Source organism: Carcharhinus amblyrhynchos, chromosome 6 (assembly GCF_965287045.1).
Source record: "Carcharhinus amblyrhynchos chromosome 6, sCarAmb.v2.hapA, whole genome shotgun sequence".
NCBI classification, from domain to species: domain Eukaryota; kingdom Metazoa; phylum Chordata; class Chondrichthyes; order Carcharhiniformes; family Carcharhinidae; genus Carcharhinus; species Carcharhinus amblyrhynchos.
In genome coordinates, this window is record NC_137329.1 from 49,574,141 (window position 1) to 49,592,483 (window position 18,343).

The following is an 18,343-nucleotide window of genomic DNA, read 5'->3' on the forward strand; positions in this document are numbered from 1 at the left end:
CCTACCTTTGGGAAAAGATGTTGACTATCTGGCTGATCTGTGCCCCTCATTATTTTATTGACCTCTATAAGATCACCCCTCAGCCTCCTATGCTCCAGCGTAAAAAGTCCCAGTCTATCCAGCCTCTGTATATAACTCAAGACTCCTTATTTTTAAACTGTTTCCCCAGTTGTACATTCCCCTAAAAATGGAAACATCTTCCTAACATTCATGCCCCCTCAGAATCTTGTATGTTGCAATAAGATCACCACTGATTCTTCTAAAATCCGATGAGTGTAGGCCTGGCTGCTCAACATTTTCCCATAAGACAATCCCTTCATCCCAGGAACCAGCTGGGTGAACCTTCTCACAACTGCTTCCAATGCATCAAATGCCTTTTGAAAGTCCATGTACACCAAACCTACAGCATTACCCTCAGCAATCCCTTTTGTTACCTCCTCAAAAATCTCCAGAAAATTTGTTCAACACAATTTCCATTTTAGAAATCCATGCTGGTTCCTCCTAATCAACCCACATTTTTCCACATGATTATTAATTGCATCCCAAATAATTGTTTCCAGAAGCTCTCTCACGATTGATGTTAAACTGACTGGCCTGTAATTGCAATTCTCCAGTCCTCTGGCATTTCCCCTGCATCTAGAGAAAGAATGCAAGATTAAGGCTTGCATTCCTGCAATTTCCATTCTCACTTCCTTCAATATCGTTAGATGCATTTCACCCACTTCTGTTGCCTTGTCAACTTTCAGTACCGACAGTCTATTCAACAGTTACTCCTTATCGATTTTAGGAACTTTCTGTACCAGCATGTATACTTTGTGATTTATGTACCAGGATGGTTCTAATCCCTCTGTACCACAGATTTTTACAGGCCCTCTCCATTTAAATAATATTTTATTCTTTTCCATTCTTGCTGCCAAACTGTTCACGCTCACATTTTCTCACATTGTAATCCAGCTGCCAAATTTTAGGCCATTCATTTAACCTATCTACATCCCTTTACAGACTCTTTGGGTCCTCTTCATACTTGCTATCCTACCTATCTTTGTGTCATCAATAAGTTTAGCTATCATACACATACATACACACACACAAGGTCCTTTCATCCAAATCATTAATATAGATTTTAAATAATTGAGGCTCCAGCACTGATCCCTGCTGCATTCCACTAGTTGGTTTCCAACCCCAAAAGACCCATTATTCACAATTCTCTATTGGACAATAAATCCTCCATCCATGCTAATATATTACCCAACACCATGAGGCCTATCTTATGTAGTAACTTTTTACGTGACACCTTACTGAGTGACTTTTGGAAATCTAAATACACCACGTTGACAGGTTCCGCATTATCCACGTTGTTGATTACTCCCTCAAAAAATGCTAATAGTCAAACACAATTTCCTTTTCACAAAACTATGTTGAGTCTGCCTGATTGTATTTAGATTTTTGTACCTGTTTTGATATCACAGGGAATTTGAATGGGGGAGGCCTTGCCCTCTGCGCCATTGACAAAAACATAGAATTGCTCAGATCAGTGGTAACACAGAATAATTTGATTTCAATTTACTTTCAGATCAAGAGATGCTGAGAAGAGGCAAGAAGCAGGAAACTGTAGATTAGTTAGCCTAATATCCATTCTAAGGAAAATACTTGAATATTAAAGAAGTAATAACTGGACATTTAGAAAATCATTATATAATTAGGCAGAGTCAACATAGTTTTGTGAAAAGGAAATTATGTTTGACTACTCCATTAGCATTTTTTGAGAAGTACCAAGCAACATGGATAATGTGCAATCTGTAGGTGTGGTGTATTTAGATTTCCAAAAGTCACACAGTAAGATGCCACATGAAATGTTACTACATAATGTTGGCCCAATGGTGTTGAGGTAACATATTAGCATGGATGAAGGATTGATTAGCCAGTAGAGAATTGTGAATAATGAGTCATTTTTGGGTTGGAAACTAACTAGTGGAATGCAACAGGGATCTTAACAAATTTTTAAATCTTCTGACCACTTGTTTATCTACTACTTCCATTGCCTTTGGTGGTCATGCCTACTGCTGATTAGGCACCATGTTCTCAAATTTCCACTCTAAAGTCCTCTCCCTCTGCACCTTTAAGATTTTCCTAAACATCTACTGCTGACCAAGCTTTCAGTAATTCTTCTAAATATCTTCTGCTAATCTCAGTGTCCGTTTTTTAAGTTACATTTCTGTGGAGTATCTTGGAGTGTTCTTCTACAATGTATAATTACAAATTGTTGCTGGTTTTATTTTTCTTAACATTGTTGCCATTGTCATCATTCTCATGCTCCACTCATCAAAGTCCTTGGATCCCAGATTGTTCTCAGCTTTTACCCGTCAGTTACATGATTGTCTTTTAAGTTTAAGTTTATTTATTAGTGTCACAAGTAGGCTTACATTGCAATGAAATTACCGTGAAAATCCCCTTGTTGCCACACTCCAGTGCCTGTTCGAGTACACTTAGGGAGAATTTAGCATGGCCAATGCACCTAACCAGCACATCTTTTGGACTGTGGGAGGAAACAGGAGCACTCGGAGGAAACTCGCAGACAAGGAGAGAACATGCCAGGAATTGGACCTGGGTCCCTAGCTAACCACTGCCCCACTGTGCCACCCACTTTTGGAAAGCAGGATGATGCTGTCTTTTGAGGATTATTTAGACCTTTTTTTGACTGATTCAATTCAATAAGGTTAAAATCATTCTTCACTATCTGTACCATGGTAAAAGGTTTTAACCTTTTATTAAGTCTAAAACAGCCCACTTTGCAAATTATGATAGATTGGTTACAGAGGCTTCATCAGAAAGTAACTATCTGAGGGGAGAATTCAAAGATAAGCCTTGTGAAGGAAGATGCAGTAAAACCGGGGGAGATTGCACATTATTATAGTGGTCTTAATATGGATGTTTTCTCTAATACTTTCTTTTTTGTTTTCTGTCCCTTTTTGGCAAAAACTGGGGCTGCCAATCAAACAGGTTCCTTTCTTATCTATCATTCCTTGATATCATGTGGGAGCATTGAAAAAAATGTCTTTTCTTACTTTATATTCTCAGAGTCACCTGGAATGCCATCTCAGCCCCAGGTCACAGATGTTAGCAAAGAGGCAATCACCATCACATGGACCCCACCAGCAAAGGATGGAGGTGCTCCAATACTGGGCTATATTGTAGAGAGAAGGAAGAAAGGCAGCAATCGTTGGATTCCAGCCACGAAGGAGCCAATTCAAGGTCCTACTCCAGTTGTCATATATATTTAATAGCATTGTTAAGATTATCTCCACTTTTCCCTTTTAGAACATTACAGCGTAGAACAGGCCCTTCGGCCCACGATGTTTTACTGATCTCATAACACCCTCCCCGTTCCCCTTTGCCCAGGAAGTCCGTGCATAATTCCTGTGGCTGGTGAGGGAATAGAATGGGTAATAGATAGTTTTCCAGGCAAAAATTTGTAGTTATTATTTTAAGATTTGTTTTTTTTGTCTCTTCACGATTCAGTCCACTTTCAAGTGAGACCATGGCGGAAACAATGCAAATTAAAATTGGTTGAGACATACTACCATGTAACCACCTTGTCATTTACCTCGCTCTACACCATCACTTGAACTGCCTAATCTGCCACATGAAAATGATGGTGATGAGGCACTGATCCCAGTGGATTTTCCTTACTACCATTAGTATTACAGTGCTCCTCAGGCCTTGAACAAAGTAACTGCCTTGAGGTGTAGCTATGGAGGAGTAGGGCTGATAACTGACTTCCTCTTACTCCCCAACAGTACAACGTCTGAAGGCTCTGGTCTTTATCAGTTTTTCATGACGAAGTTAGTTTTTGACAGGTCTCCTTTCCCTCCAATCTATTCCCAACGTCTTTGCAGCAAGTGTCAGAAATTCTTTGTGGAGGATGATAAACTGCAGTTCTTTGTTGAAGCTAATTCTTGAGTTTTCTTGTAACATTTTGTAGTTCTTTTTAAACAAATTTAATATTGCAGTTTTTTATTGTAATTTTCAGTATCTTTCCAGTGAGAGAGAATTTAGGAAAGATTTGATAAACAAATGTGAAAGAGTTGCATAGCTCTGCACATTTGTTAAAAATTTCATAATCTGCCATTTGAAATTTGAAAATGACTTGTGGAAACCCTGTCCCAGGGTTTAAAGTTCATTCCTGGTAAAAATATATCCATTTTTTTCTAGACAATAAGTTTACATCTGAAGGGCTAATGGAGGATGTGGAGTATGAGTTTCGTGTTACGGCAGTTAACCGTGCAGGTCTTGGCCAGCCCAGCTCTGCATCAAATTCAGTGGTGGCAAAAGACCCCATCCGTGAGTAACCATTTTTACAGTATCTGATCAGTTTATAGTTTGGACAATCACTTTTCACTTAAAATGCTCCTTTAGCAAGTATTACCTATCTAAGTTTTTTAAAAAAAATGTTTTGTGGCATTTGACCTACCAGAATGCTATTTACCAAAGCTTTGCTTTTGTAATTCTATCTAATGGGAAGTCAGGCAATTAGCAACCTGGACCCCAGTGTTTACCAAACTGTGCATTTGGAGCAGGATGGAGGTATTATATATAGGAAACTGGGTTTCTTGCCCTCTCATCCAGCCTGATTGATTGTTACGCAACAAATCCTGCAACAGAGGGATGCAGTGGCAGAGCAGGTAGTATTGTGGTGGGGAGATGGTGGGAGATTATCAAGGGGAGATTGTCGAGGGGAGATTGGAAGTGCAGACAGAGCATGGGGATTTTGCAGGGTTTTGGGTTGGGGGAAATTCTCATGTTTTATGGATATTTTTGCCTTGATTTAGTAACTTTCAGCAAAGATTTAGCCCAAGAAGAAAGAAAGATTCATTGAGAAGGATACATCGTGGCATAAGACTGACATGTGGTTAGCCATGATAGTATTGAATGAAGGAGCAGGCTCAAGGGTCTGAATTACATAAGAACGTAAGAACTAAGAGCAGCAGTGGGCCATCTGGCCCCTCAAGCCTGCTCCGCCATTCAATATTATAATACATTACCGTAACACTGTGCACCTTTATCTTACGCAGCAGTCTTTGGTGTGGCACTTTGTCACGGAGGAGGACGTGAATAATTTGCCGGGTGTTAGCGATGGAAAGGTGGTAGGAATGGAGGGTCTTAATGACATTACTGTTACTAGAGAGGTGGTGCTCGACAGACTGGAGGCGCTGATTGTGGACAAGTCCCCAGGACCGGATGGAATGCATCCGAGGGTTCTGAAAGAAATGGCGGAGGCTATAGTGGATGCCTTGGTGGTTATTTTCCAGACGTCGCTGGATTCCGGGGAAGTGCCGGAAGATTGGAAAACGGCTAATGTTACGCCGTTGTTTAAGAAGGGTGCCAGGCAAAAGGCGGGGAATTATAGGCCGGTTAGTTTAACGTCTGTGGTAGGTAAAATGTTAGAATCCGTCATTAAGGAGGAAATTGCGAGGCATCTTGAAGGGAATTGCTTGATAGGGCGGACGCAACACGGTTTCATTAAAGGGAAGTCGTGTCTGACAAATTTACTGGAGTTCTATGAGGATGTGTCTAGGGCAGTGGATAGAGGAGAGCCGGTGGATGTGGTCTTTCTGGATTTTCAGAAGGCGTTTGACAAGGTACCTCACAAGAGGTTATTGCAGAAGGTCAGGGGACATGGAGTTGGGGGTAGGGTGTTAGCGTGGATAGAGGATTGGTTGTCAAATAGGAGGCAGAGAGTGGGGGTCAATGGGTGCTATTCGGATTGGCGGTTGGTGACTAGTGGGGTGCCCCAGGGGTCGGTGCTGGGGCCTCAGCTATTTACCATTTATATAGATGATCTGGAGGAGGGAACCGAGTGCAGGGTGTCGAAATTTGCTGATGACACCAAGATTGGGGGAAAGGCAAATTGTGCGGAGGGTGTGGAGAGTCTGCAGAAGGATCTAGATAGGCTGGGCGAATGGGCCAGGAAATGGCAAATGGAATTTAATGTTGGCAAGTGTGAGGTGGTCCACTTTGGTAGGAAGAATGGTAGGAAGGACTATTACTTACGTGGCGAAAAACTGCAGCAGGCGACGGTGCAGAGGGACCTCGGGGTCCTTGTGCATGAGTCGCAAAAACCCAGCTTGCAGGTGCAGCAGGTGGTCAGGAAGGCGAATGGGATGCTGACCTTCATAGCGAGGGGGATTGAATATAAAAGTAGGGAGGTCTTGCTGCAGCTGTATAGGGCATTGGTGAGGCCGCAGCTGGAGTACTGTGTGCAGTTTTGGGCGCCGCACCTGCGCAAGGATATTTTGGCCCTGGAGGGAGTGCAGAGGAGGTTTACTAGGCTGATACCGGAGTTGAGGGGATTGAGCTATGAGGAGAGGCTGAATAAACTAGGCTTGTACTCGTTAGAGTTTAGAAGAATGAGGGGAGATCTCATTGAGACGTATAAGATGATGAATGGGATGGATAGGATAGAGGTGGAGAGACTCTTCCCGCTCAAAAAAGACAGTAGGACTAGGGGGCACAGCCTCAAGATAAAGGGGAGGCGGTTTAGAACGGAGTTGAGGAGGAACTTCTTCACTCAAAGGGTGGTGAATCTCTGGAATTCTCTGCCCGTTGAAGTGGTGGAGGCTGCCTCGCTAAATATTTTTAAGAAGCGGGTTGATGGGTTCTTGATAAGAGAGGGGATTAAGGGTTATGGGGAGAGGGCGGGAAAGTGGAACTGAGCCACAACAGATCAGCCATGATCTTATTGAATGGCGGGGCAGGCTCGAAGGGCTAGATGGCCTACTCCTGCTCCTATTTCTTATGTTCTTATGTTCTTATGTAAATGCCTTCTGGAAATTCAGATACACCACATCCACTGGTTCCACATTGTCCACTGTGCATGTAATTTTCTCAAAGAATTCCACCAAATTAGCCAAACATAACCTGCCCTTCATGAACCTATGCTGCATCTTCCCAATGGGACAATTTATATCCAGATGTCTTGCTATTTCTTCCTTGATGATAGATTCAAGCATTTTCCCTACTAGTTAAGCTAACTGGCCTATAGTTACCCGCCTTTTGTCTATCTCTTTTAAACAGTGCTGTCACGTTTGCTGTTTTCCAAATTGCGGGAACCACTCCAGAGTCCAGTGAATTTTGGTAAACTACCACGAGTGCATTTGCTATTTCTCCCGCCATCTCTTTTAGTACCCTGGGATGCATTCCATCAAGAATTGCCATCTTCTGCTCCTAGTTCATATGTTCTTATGTATCATCTGTAGTTGAATAAAGAAGTTAAGGATTGTATCAAATTGAAAGCAACTGCACAAATTGCAAAGATTAGCAGTAGTTCAGAAGGTTGACCAGATTTTAGAAACCACCAAAGGATGACTAAAATAGGGATAAATTTGAGTATATGAGAATGATGGCTGGAAATATAAAAAAAAGACATTAAGAGTTTCTATAAGTATTTAGATTGAAAAAGAAAAACTAAGTTTGTGCTGCACCCGTAGTGCGAATTGTTAATGGAAAACAAGGAAATGGCTGAAGCGCTGAACAAGTATTTTGTAAAAGACTTAAAAAGAAACCTCCCCCCAAATATACTTGAAAATCAAAAGGTGAAAAGGAGAGAGGAATTTAAACAATTGCCATAACCAAGGGAACGGTTTTGGGAAAGCAGTTAGACCTAAAGGCTGACAAGTCCTCAGGTCAAGGTGGTCTGCATCCTCAGTTCTTAAAATTTGAAAGTAATCACCCTCCATCCCTCCTCTAGTTAAAGCTGAACATGAACGGGTTCAAGCTTTTTGGGGTTGAAAATACCCTACACTGTTTACATAGTTGTTTTCAGTTCCCTTTAGTCCCTTTAAGATTCCCATGGGATTGAACATGTGTGAATCTTAAAGGGACGTTGGTTGGCTGTTTATCCCTGCATGCTATACCCTGAATTGTGCACAGCCTGAGCAGCATCTCCGAGAGAATATTGCTGGTAAGGTGAGTACTTATTGGGGAAGCAATGGCCTAATGGTATTATTGCTGGACTATTAATCCAGAGATTCAGCCAATGTTCTGGGGACCTGGGTTCACATCACACCATAGCAGATGGTGGAATTTGAATTCAATAAAAAGTGTCTCGAATTAAGAATCTACTGATGACCATGAAACCATCGTCGATTCTGATTCACTAATGTCCTTTAGGTAAGGAAATCTGCTGCCCTTACCTGGTCTGGTGTACACATGACTCCAGAGCCACAGCAATGCAGTTGACTCTCAACTACCTTCCAAGGTTAACTGGGGATGGGCAATAAATACCAGTGATACCCATGTCCCACATATGAATTTTTAAAAAGTGACATTGAGTTGTGAACTGTTGTGTAGTAGTTTGATACAAAAGAATTTCTTGCTAGACCACTCCAGAGTACAGTTAACCCTCTTTGGTGTAGGACCTGAACTACATATAGGCCAGATCAGATAAAGAGGGCAAGTTTATTTCCCTGAAGCATGTTCATGAACCAATAGAGTCTTGATGGCAATCCAACAACTTCATTGTCAATTTTATGAGCTATTTATTTCCAGATTCTAGCAAACTAAATTTAATGTCTCAAATTGCCAATGGGAGGATTTCAACTCCCATCCTCTGGGTTATTCATCCAGGCCTCTATATCACTAATCCTATAACATATCCAGTACTCTTCAGTCCCTAGTTTCATGTGAATAGATTTAATGAATTGACCTCAAAGTTAGATTCAAACTCATTAAATGGTTGTCCAATGATCAGTCACGAAATGAGAAGTAACTCGATCAATGGTGAAATTGAGAGCATGGTCTAGGCTTTATTAACTGGGGGAGTTCACAATGCGTAATGGATTGCCAGCACCAGTGAAACTACTGAGCAGTTAAATGGTAGGCAATGTGTGAGTACAACAATTTTGTGGGCTGCTTCTTTCAATGAACAATCATCTCTCCATTGCCATTCAGAACTAGCCTAATGTAAATTTATGCAGCTAGTCCTACAGCAATTTCAATCAGCTGGTAAGGATCAGTCAGATTCTGAAACTCCTAAAATGACTGATTGGTATCACACAGCTCTCAGTATTGTAATCCTTCTCACCAAACAAAATTCTGAGGCTTATATTTGTTCTGTTTTCCTAATGAATGCATTTCACCTGTGTTAAGAAAATGCTTATACTGAAAATGTCTTGATTTATCTTTGTGTATTTTTATTTGTGTGCTTACATGTTTTATTTTTAACCTAACATACTTGTAGTAAAATATGACGTTTGCTCTCAAGTTGACTTCTTTTGAAGTTACAATTAATCTTGGTTTTTTTCACCCAGGTGCTCCAGGAATGGTGAAGGATATCAAGGTGGTGGATTCCACCAATTCTAGCATCTCTCTAGCCTGGGAAAAACCAGATTCAGGTGATGAGCCTCAGGGATATATCTTGGAGATGAGGGCCGAAGATGCTAAAGAATGGACAAAGTGTAGTAAGATACCAATTACCAGCACCAATTACACTGTGGGGGGCCTCCAAGAACGAGGCAAGTACTTCTTCAGAATCAGAGCTGTAAACGAAGGAGGCGTGGGAGAACCAACAGAACTTGCCAAAGGTGTCTATGCCATGCCACCTCCAGGTAATGCCATTATATGAGGAAAATTGGTTTCAAATTATTTTGAGAGACAATAATGCTTTTTGAAAAAAGGGATTTGGACTACACTGCCTCAGCCAGCATTTATTGCCCATTCCCATTTGCACTTGAGAATGTGGTAGTGAGCTGCCTTGTTGAAGTGCTGCAGTCCGTGTGGTGTAAATACACCCACGGTACTGTCATGGGTGGGAGAAGTTTCAGGATTTTGACCTAGCAGCTCTTAAGGAACACTGATACATTTAAAAGGCAGGATGGCTTGGAGGGGAACTTCAGGCTGGTAGCATTGCCATGTATCTGCTGCCTTTGTCATAGAGTCATAGAGGTTTACAGCATGGAAACAGGTCCTTTGGCCCAACTTGTCCATGCTGCCCTTTTTTTTTAAACCGCTAAGCTAGACCCAATTGCCCGTATTTGGCCCATATCCTTCTATACCCATCTTGTAGCTGTCTAAATGCTTTTTAAAAGACAAAATTGTATTTGTCTCTACTACTAATTCTGGCAGCTTGTTCCAGATGCTCACCACCCTCTGTGTGAAAAAATTGCCCCTCTGGACCATTTTGTATCTCTCCCCTCTCACCTTAAACCTATGCCCTCTGGTTTTAGACTCCTCTATCTTTGGGAAAAGATATTGACTATACAGCTGATCTATGCCCCTCATTATGCAAGTCTTGGAATACCCTCCAGTTGCCTGGATAAGTGCAGCTCTAACAAAACTCAAGAATTGCTATCTAGGACAAAGCCACCAGCTGGAACATCTCCCCATCCTGTACCTTAAACATTCAGACCAATGAACAGTGGCAGCAGTGTGTACCATCTATCAGATGCACTACGGTAACTCGCAAAAACTCTTTCTCCATTACCTTCCAAACATATGACTTTTATCAATTTATGGGGCAAAAGCAGCAGATGCAAGGGATCACCACCACCTGCAAGTTCCCCTTCAAATCACACACCATCCTCACTAGGAACTACGTTGCCCTTCATTCACTGTCACTGGGACAACATTCAAGAACCTCCTCGCAGTAGCACTTTGTGTGCACCTACACCACGATAAAGTAGCTCATTGCCACCTTCTCAGGGCAGCTAGGGTTGGGAAATAAGTATTGGCCAAACCAACACCGCCTACATCTCATAAACAAATAAAAGGAAGCATGAAATATGAATTGGAAGTGATGCAACAGAAGTGCTTGAATTAATGTTGCCCATTAGCTACTATCCCTTTCTCTGTGTAGGATCCTTATTGTCTGAAGGTTGCTAATCAGGGTTCAGGCTGTAATATCACTATGGCACAATACAAGGGGGCAGGCTGGAAGAACTATCACAGCTGGTACAGGGGTTCAACCTGTGATCTCATCATTATTCTGCACTACACTCTCACCATCTAAGCTCACTGACCCTTTACAGAATTAACCCTTCAAAATTGCTTCCTAACATTTTCACAGAGGTGTGAATTGCTTTCAAAGAACAAACAAAGAACAAAGAAAATTACAGCACAGGAACAGGCCCTTCAGCCCTCCAAGCCTGCACCGACCATGCTGCCCAACTTAACTAAAACTCCCTACCCTTCCAGAGACCATATCCCTCTATGCCCATCCTATTCGTGTACTTGTCAAGACAGTCCTCAAAAGTCATTATTGCATCCGCTTCCACTATCTCCCCTGGCAATGAGTTCCAGGCACCCACTACTCTCCATGTAAAAAACCTACCTTGTACATTTCCTTTAAACCTCGCCCCTCACACCTTAAACCTATGCCCTGTAGTAGTTGACTCTTCCACCCTGATCATAGTCAAAATGGTACTGTCATGTGAAAGATTTCTTCAAGGTGAGGGCTGTAGGTTTGGAAGGTGCTGTCCAAGGAGCCTTGTTGAGTATGCCAGATCATGAGTTAATAGATTGTGGTTGAGTACAATTCTGCTGCTGCTGATGGCCCATAACACCTCATGGTTGCCCAGTCTTGAGTTGCTAGGACTGTTCAGAATCTATCGCACATTCATAACCATGGAGGAGAGGCACACAGGCAGTCAGAGAGACTCTGCAACTTGATCAGGCCCAATGAGATCATTCTCCAGTTACCACATTCCCAGCACTCAGTGGCTTTCAGGAATGAGAAGAAAAATGATAGCGTAAGGTTAACAGTTGGTTACTGCACTTCGAAAGTATGTAGGTTAATTGACTGTGGAGTGTTTCGAGATATCCTGGTTTCACAAAAGGTACCATATAAATGAAAATTCTTGCTTTTTCAAAAAACTGGTACATACAAGAATGTAGTACAAGTATGTTCAGCATCTATGCATGAAGTTTGATGATAATACAGTCAAAAAAATTGGACGGATTTAGTTGGAGTGGCACATAGTAAATCCCCAGTGATTGAACTAAAGTGGTGCAAGTAGGAAGCATGCTACTGCCTTTTCAAGAACAATTGAATTATGGGCCTTGCTAATGATGTTGAAATTCTAAAAAATATATACTTTTTAAAGTGTCGGTTATGCATTGAGACCACAGTAATCAAGTGAGGAAGAAGAAATTATAAATTCAATTGCCTCTTACCTATTGCTGCTTGTTGCAGTGATTGGACTATAACCGCCGCAGCAAAGTTTCACAGTTACAGTTTCTTAACCAGATTGTCTGTCTTGGTTCATTTTGATTGAATGGTAAAGCCAGACCATTGACTGAGCTGGAGCACCATCTGAATGAAGTAACCAGCTAGATGGATAGCATTCACCTCTGACAGTCCTGTATGTCTCTGTGGCCCTAAGAGTCAAAATCATATGACGGGAAAAAGAAACCTCCATGACTTTTAATTATTTTATTTGCAGCCGCTCCCAGGTTTCTGGATGCCAGAATGCCAAGCAGCATGGTGGTCCGGGCAGGTACAGCACTGTGTATCAACGTGGGCTTCTCGGTAAGGGACTTTAGTTACTTCAACAGCCAGAGACAGCACTACATTGTAGATTCATTACTTATCAAGGTTCATTGAAAGTGCTTCTGCAGATAAGAAATGAGCCTTCAATTTTATCCGACCGTCATCACCTTACCAAATAAAACAATCGATTCTCCTCTGATAGGGTATGCCTCATTTAGGTCTGAGAGGCGACCTGATAGAAGTTTATAAAATTATGAGGAGCTTGGATAGGGCGAACAGTTGGAAGCTTTTTCCCAGGGCAAAAATGACAATTATAAGGGGCACAAGTTCAAGACAAGAGGGGAAAGGTTCAGTGGAGATGTGTGGAGGAAGTGTTTTTACACAGAGAGTGGTGGGGGCCTGGAATGCACTGCCAAGTGAGGTGGTTGAGGCAGTTACATTAGCGACATTTAAGTTTTATCTGGATAGACACAATAACAGACAGGGAATAGAGAGATATTGTCTAGATAGGACAACGTGATCGGTGAAGCATCAAAGGGCCTGTTCCTGTGTTCCTGTTCTTTCTTCTCTGAGTGAGATCCTGTACCTGTACATTGCTCACTGGATTAAAAAGAAACAATTTCTTCCTGATAAATATCGCAGCTCAGCATTAACTCTGATAGGTAATGCGTATTAGGCAAATGGTCCTGTACTACTCTTACTTTAAATGTCTAAGTTTTAACAAATCATCACATACACATTGACAGTTCCTGTGCACATGTTGTAAACATCAGGTGAAATTGACCAATTAATTTTTGTCTGATACAGTGATGCTTAGACATATGTCAGTGTTTACTTTTATATGTGTAGAGAAGAGAATAGTGAACCAGGAATGGCTTGCATCTGTTATCATACTGCTGCTACATCTCTCATGTATATCTGTAGTTATACATTTGAGTAAAAGGGAATGTTCATTCCTGTGTGATATGGAGTATCTTGTTAGTATTATAGTGTCCGGTCCTGTATATCTCCAGTACACAGAGGTAAAAGAAAACAACAATTTGGTGTGGTATACAGTAGTTTGGACTTAAATCAGTGGCTTTTTCTGGTACACTAGGAATGTAGGCCCATTGGAAATGTGTTGAAAAACCTTTAAATAAGGCTGGGTCCCTAGCTAAATGGCTGGAGGACATGGAGGGGTTGGGGGGGGGCGCATTGTTTGGTCAACCTCCAACCACTCATACATGGCCCTCCACGTCAGAAGATAAATGGCAGTGAGTGTAAACTTGAAGACTCTCAGTTTCCTGGCTCTGACCTGTGTTCCAGAAGTATGCTAGTAGGAAGGAGCTATTTTATTCTGCTCAACACATTTGAGGCCCACAGATGAGTCAACACCTTAGGCCCAGATATTTAATTCTAAGTCAGGATAGTTTCCAGCTCACCACAGTTGGCTTGGGGAAAAGATGCCCCAGATGGTGGGATCTCATTCCAGTAGTGCAGACGAGAGATGGAGTTGGGCTATCCATGGATGAAGATCAGAGGTGGCTGCAGGAGCTGCCAAATGCTGAGGCAGGATACTTAAAAGGCTTGCCTTGGTTTTCTGGAACTTCAGCCCAGTTATTTCTTTTAAACATTTAGCACTGTAGATCTTGCCCTTCACACCCCCTCACCCCCACCCCCAACCCACTCCCATACATCCTCATTCCCATACATGCCAATCCATGTCACACATGAATCCTATCCACTCCAATGACCTCTCACTGTCCATCCAGCCCATTGCCCCATGTATGTCCAATTGTCCATAATAACCTCCATGCCAACCCATGTAGTCCCCCAAATCCCTGTGGCTCTTATAATACCTATGCCAACTTTGTGTCAACTCATGAAAGCTTATAATACTCCCTACCCATCCCCTTGCAGATCCTAACTCAGTGTAAATGCATAATTCATCTCACTCATCAGCTTTGTTCTTACACCCTTCTTGCCAACTGCCCCAGCATCCATCTTGGGCAGACCACAGGAGCCATGCTGAGATCAAATAAAATAAAATTATAAATATTTATTGTAGAGTACACAGTATGAAAATAGTCCCACTTGTGAAAGTCTATCAAAACAATTAAATCCCTTCAAGCATTAATCCCTTATCAAAACGGATTATTGTCTATAGCCTTACATAAAAGACAGCGAATCATCAAATTCCTACAGTGCAGAAAAGGTCATTCAGCCCATTGAGTCTGTACTGACCACAATCCCAACCAGGCCCCATTCCCATAACCTCACATGTTTACCCTGCTCCTCCCCCGACACTAGAGTCAATGGCACATGGCCAATCAACCTAATCCACACCTGTTTGGACTGTGGGAGGAAACCGGAGCACCCAGAGGAAACCCATACAGACCCGGGGAAAATGTGCAACACCACACAGACAGTGACCCGAGGCTAGAATTGAACCCAGGCTCTTAATTAATCTTTTAATAATCACTTTGATCTGATGACCTTGCAGCCCCATTGTGATGAACATCAGTTGTAGAACAAAACCAAGCATTAAGAATGCTATAATGATAGACTTAGCATTTTGTCAACAAGCAGTTATTGAAACTTCTGGAACAGATTTTTTTTAACTATTACAGGTACAGAGCAGGTCGTTTTTAAAAAACGAAGCAGCTAGACAGGTTTTCTTTTTCTTTTTGATAGCATTTACAATTCCTCTAAAGATTTGTAACTCCCATACTGTGGTATAAGATGCTTACTGCAGCAAAAATGAAGTATATTTGAACTCAGCACTGAGTTTAAACAGCCCTGCTGATTTTGGGATTCCCACATGTGGGAGTCACATCCCACTCCCATTCCTCTTCCCATTCCTGACAAATATAGGATGTGTCAGAAATGGGTCTAAGTCCCCAAAGTCTCAATAACAACTCTGCAAAAAACTAGACCTTAAACTTTGCAAAGGGTAGATGGACTTGCTCAAAATTACATTTTGTTGCTGAATTGTGTCATTTTGACTGCGCCGTTTTGAAATTTTCATGTAGCACTACATATTCTTGCGGTTTTATTAAAGTGAGATTATTTGGCCTTTATTACCTAAACAGAGTGAGCAACTGCAATTGGGTAAATCTTAATGCTTTGACCAGATTCAAAGGATCCAGAATTTCAGGAGCTGATGTGCCTCACTGTGGGTTCCTGTATGTTTGCATTAGACATTGATAAGAAAGAGTGGTCCACTGATCTTTTGCACTGAATTGCCCCTTACTGCCGGTTCTTGTACATGTCCAGAACACACCAGATATAGAAAGCAATACCAAATCTCACGGTAGTTGTTTCATGTTAGTTTGTTATTATTTATTACAGGGGTCTCCTCCACCCAATGTGACCTGGCTGAGAGATGGAACTCCCACCAAAGGCAGGGAGACAATAACAAAAGGACCCAATATGTCACAGTTCCTGATCTCCAGTGCACATAGATCAGATTCAGGAATATACAAAATTATGCTGAAAAATGATTATGGTGAAAAGTATCATGATATCAGAATTCGTGTTGCAGGTAAGATAAGCTTTGCTATGATTGGGACTGCAATTATGGATATCTCAGTTTGATGTTGCAGTTTTGAGTCATGTCAGGCCACTCAGCTCCGGACTTCATTGCAGCCTATGTCCAAACAAGAGCTGAACTCAAGGGGTCTTTGACAGAAAGGTATTATCTGACCGTGTGTGGAATCTAGAAATTGTGGAAAAGCTAAAGTCAACAGCAATCAGGTGGGGCGGGGGGGGGGGGGGGGGGGTGGGGGAGGAAGGAACTCTCCGCTGGTTGGACTAATAGAGTTGGTTGTAATTGTGGGAAGCCAATCATCTCAGTCTCTGTACATTGCTGGCAGATTTCCTTAGAATAGTACCCTTGGCCTAACTATCTTCAGCTGCTTCATTAATGACCTTCCCTCCATCATAAGGTCAGAATTGTGGATGTTTGCTGATGATTGCACAAAGTTCAGCACCATTTCCGGCTCCTCAAAAGTTGAAGCAGACCACACCCAAATGCAGCAAGACCTGGACCACATTCAGGCTTGGACTTGTAAGTGGCAAGTAACATTTCGCAAGTGCCAGTCAATGATCAACTTCAAAAAGGGAGAAGCTGACTTTCTCCCTCTGACTTTCAATAGCATAACCACTGCTGAATCCCCCTCTACCAACATCCTGTGAGTGACAATTGACCAGAAACTGAACTGGATCGTCCATTTAAATGCTATGGCTACAAGGTCAGTAACCGCAAATTATGACGTGATTAACTCATTTCCTGACTCCCTGGGCCTGCACCTCGTCTGGAAGACACAATTCAGGAGTTTGATGGAATCGTTTCTATTCACCTGGATGAGTGAAGCTTCAGCAACATTCAAGAAGCTCAACACCACCCAACCGTCCAGTTGATCTAATTCCACCAATTTAAACATTCATTCTCCCTTTACCATCAACCAGTGGTAACAGCAGTGTATACTATATATGAGTGACACTGCAGCAACTCATTAATGCTACTTAAACAGCACATTTCAAACACATTGCCTCTATCACCTAGACAGACATGGACAGCAGAAACACAGGAGTACCACTAGCTGTAAGTTCCTCGCAAGACGCATACTATTCTGACTTGAAACTATATTGCTGTTTCTTCACTGTTGCTACATCAAACTCCTGGAACTCCCTCCCTAACAGCACTGTGCATGTACCTGCACCAGATGGATTATAACATTTCAAGAAGGATATTACCATCACCGTCTCAAGAGCAACTAGGGATGGTCAACAGTTGCTGGCCTTGCTAGTGACACACACTGAAAGAATAAAACAAGCAATATCTGTAATTCTATAGACACCTATTGCCCCTCTGGGCAATAAAAGCTCATAGACATAAACTGCACCCTTGCTGGGAAGGCTCTTCCTTTAACATCTGCAATGTTGTTGCTTGGTCAGTTAGTTTTTATGTTTTGTTTGATAGTGTTTGGGCATTGGATTGTTTGGGAACCAGGAGAACTTCCTGCTTTTCATTGAATTGTGCCTGATCGGTAAACAGTATCTTAATTTGACATTTCACCTAAAAGATGTGATCTCTGATTCTGTAGTCATTCATCACTCAGTACTGCACTGATGTGTCACCCTTAATTTTGCAGTTTAATACCTTCAGTGGGACTTGAAGGTAGAATCTTCTGACTGAGTCAAACTGTAACTGAAGGGTGACCATATTGATGAACTGTGTCTTTGAGAGTAAACACTTTTATTGTGATTTGAATAAATGTATATACTTGTAATGTTTTCTCTTCTATTATGTATAAGCTGTGTCTCCTATCAGTCAATGGATTGCTTTGTACATTTTGGTTAGGTTATGGCCAATACTATTAAGTCATCATACAGGCTACTTGAAGCCACTAAATAAGTGTTGCCTATTTGTTTTTTTTTTCAGATTTTCCCCGGCCGCCCACTAACTTAAATCTGTTTGAGGAAGTTCCAAACACAGTCACCCTCTCTTGGGATCACACCCCAGATAACATTGAGGACGGCCGTGTACAATATGTGATAATGAAGCGTGATGCCAGCACTGCAACTTGGTACACTGTATCAGACCATGTTTTTGGCAATAAGTACACCGTGACAGGTCTGCTTCCAGGCAGAAAGTATTTCTTCAGAATTATTGCTCGGAATGATATTGGAGACAGTGACCCACTGGACTTGAAGGAACCATGGTATCTTGCCAGGGACAAAGGTAAGCCCTTGATGTTTCTGCCCATCCCAGATGTGTGGCAACCAAAAATTATTTAAAAGAACGAGCAATTCTAGTATGGTGTTCCCTGTAGTGAGTTGAAGATTTGTAATAATTCCTCTTCACCAGTTAAGCAA

At 41.9% G+C, this 18,343-nt stretch overlaps 1 protein-coding gene across 1 annotated transcript in view; it reads left to right on the forward strand.

The window, feature by feature from the left end:
* Window positions 1-18,343, forward strand: part of LOC145344464 (immunoglobulin superfamily member 22-like) — a 102,465-nt gene that overhangs the window by 64,957 nt on the left and 19,165 nt on the right. The window contains exons 15-20 of the mRNA XM_080191610.1: window positions 3,079-3,252; window positions 4,213-4,341; window positions 9,309-9,605; window positions 12,438-12,523; window positions 15,815-16,007; window positions 17,910-18,209. Of these exons, the coding sequence (XP_080047736.1) occupies window positions 3,079-3,252; window positions 4,213-4,341; window positions 9,309-9,605; window positions 12,438-12,523; window positions 15,815-16,007; window positions 17,910-18,209 (1,179 nt within the window). The remainder of the gene's footprint in view (window positions 1-3,078; window positions 3,253-4,212; window positions 4,342-9,308; window positions 9,606-12,437; window positions 12,524-15,814; window positions 16,008-17,909; window positions 18,210-18,343) is intronic.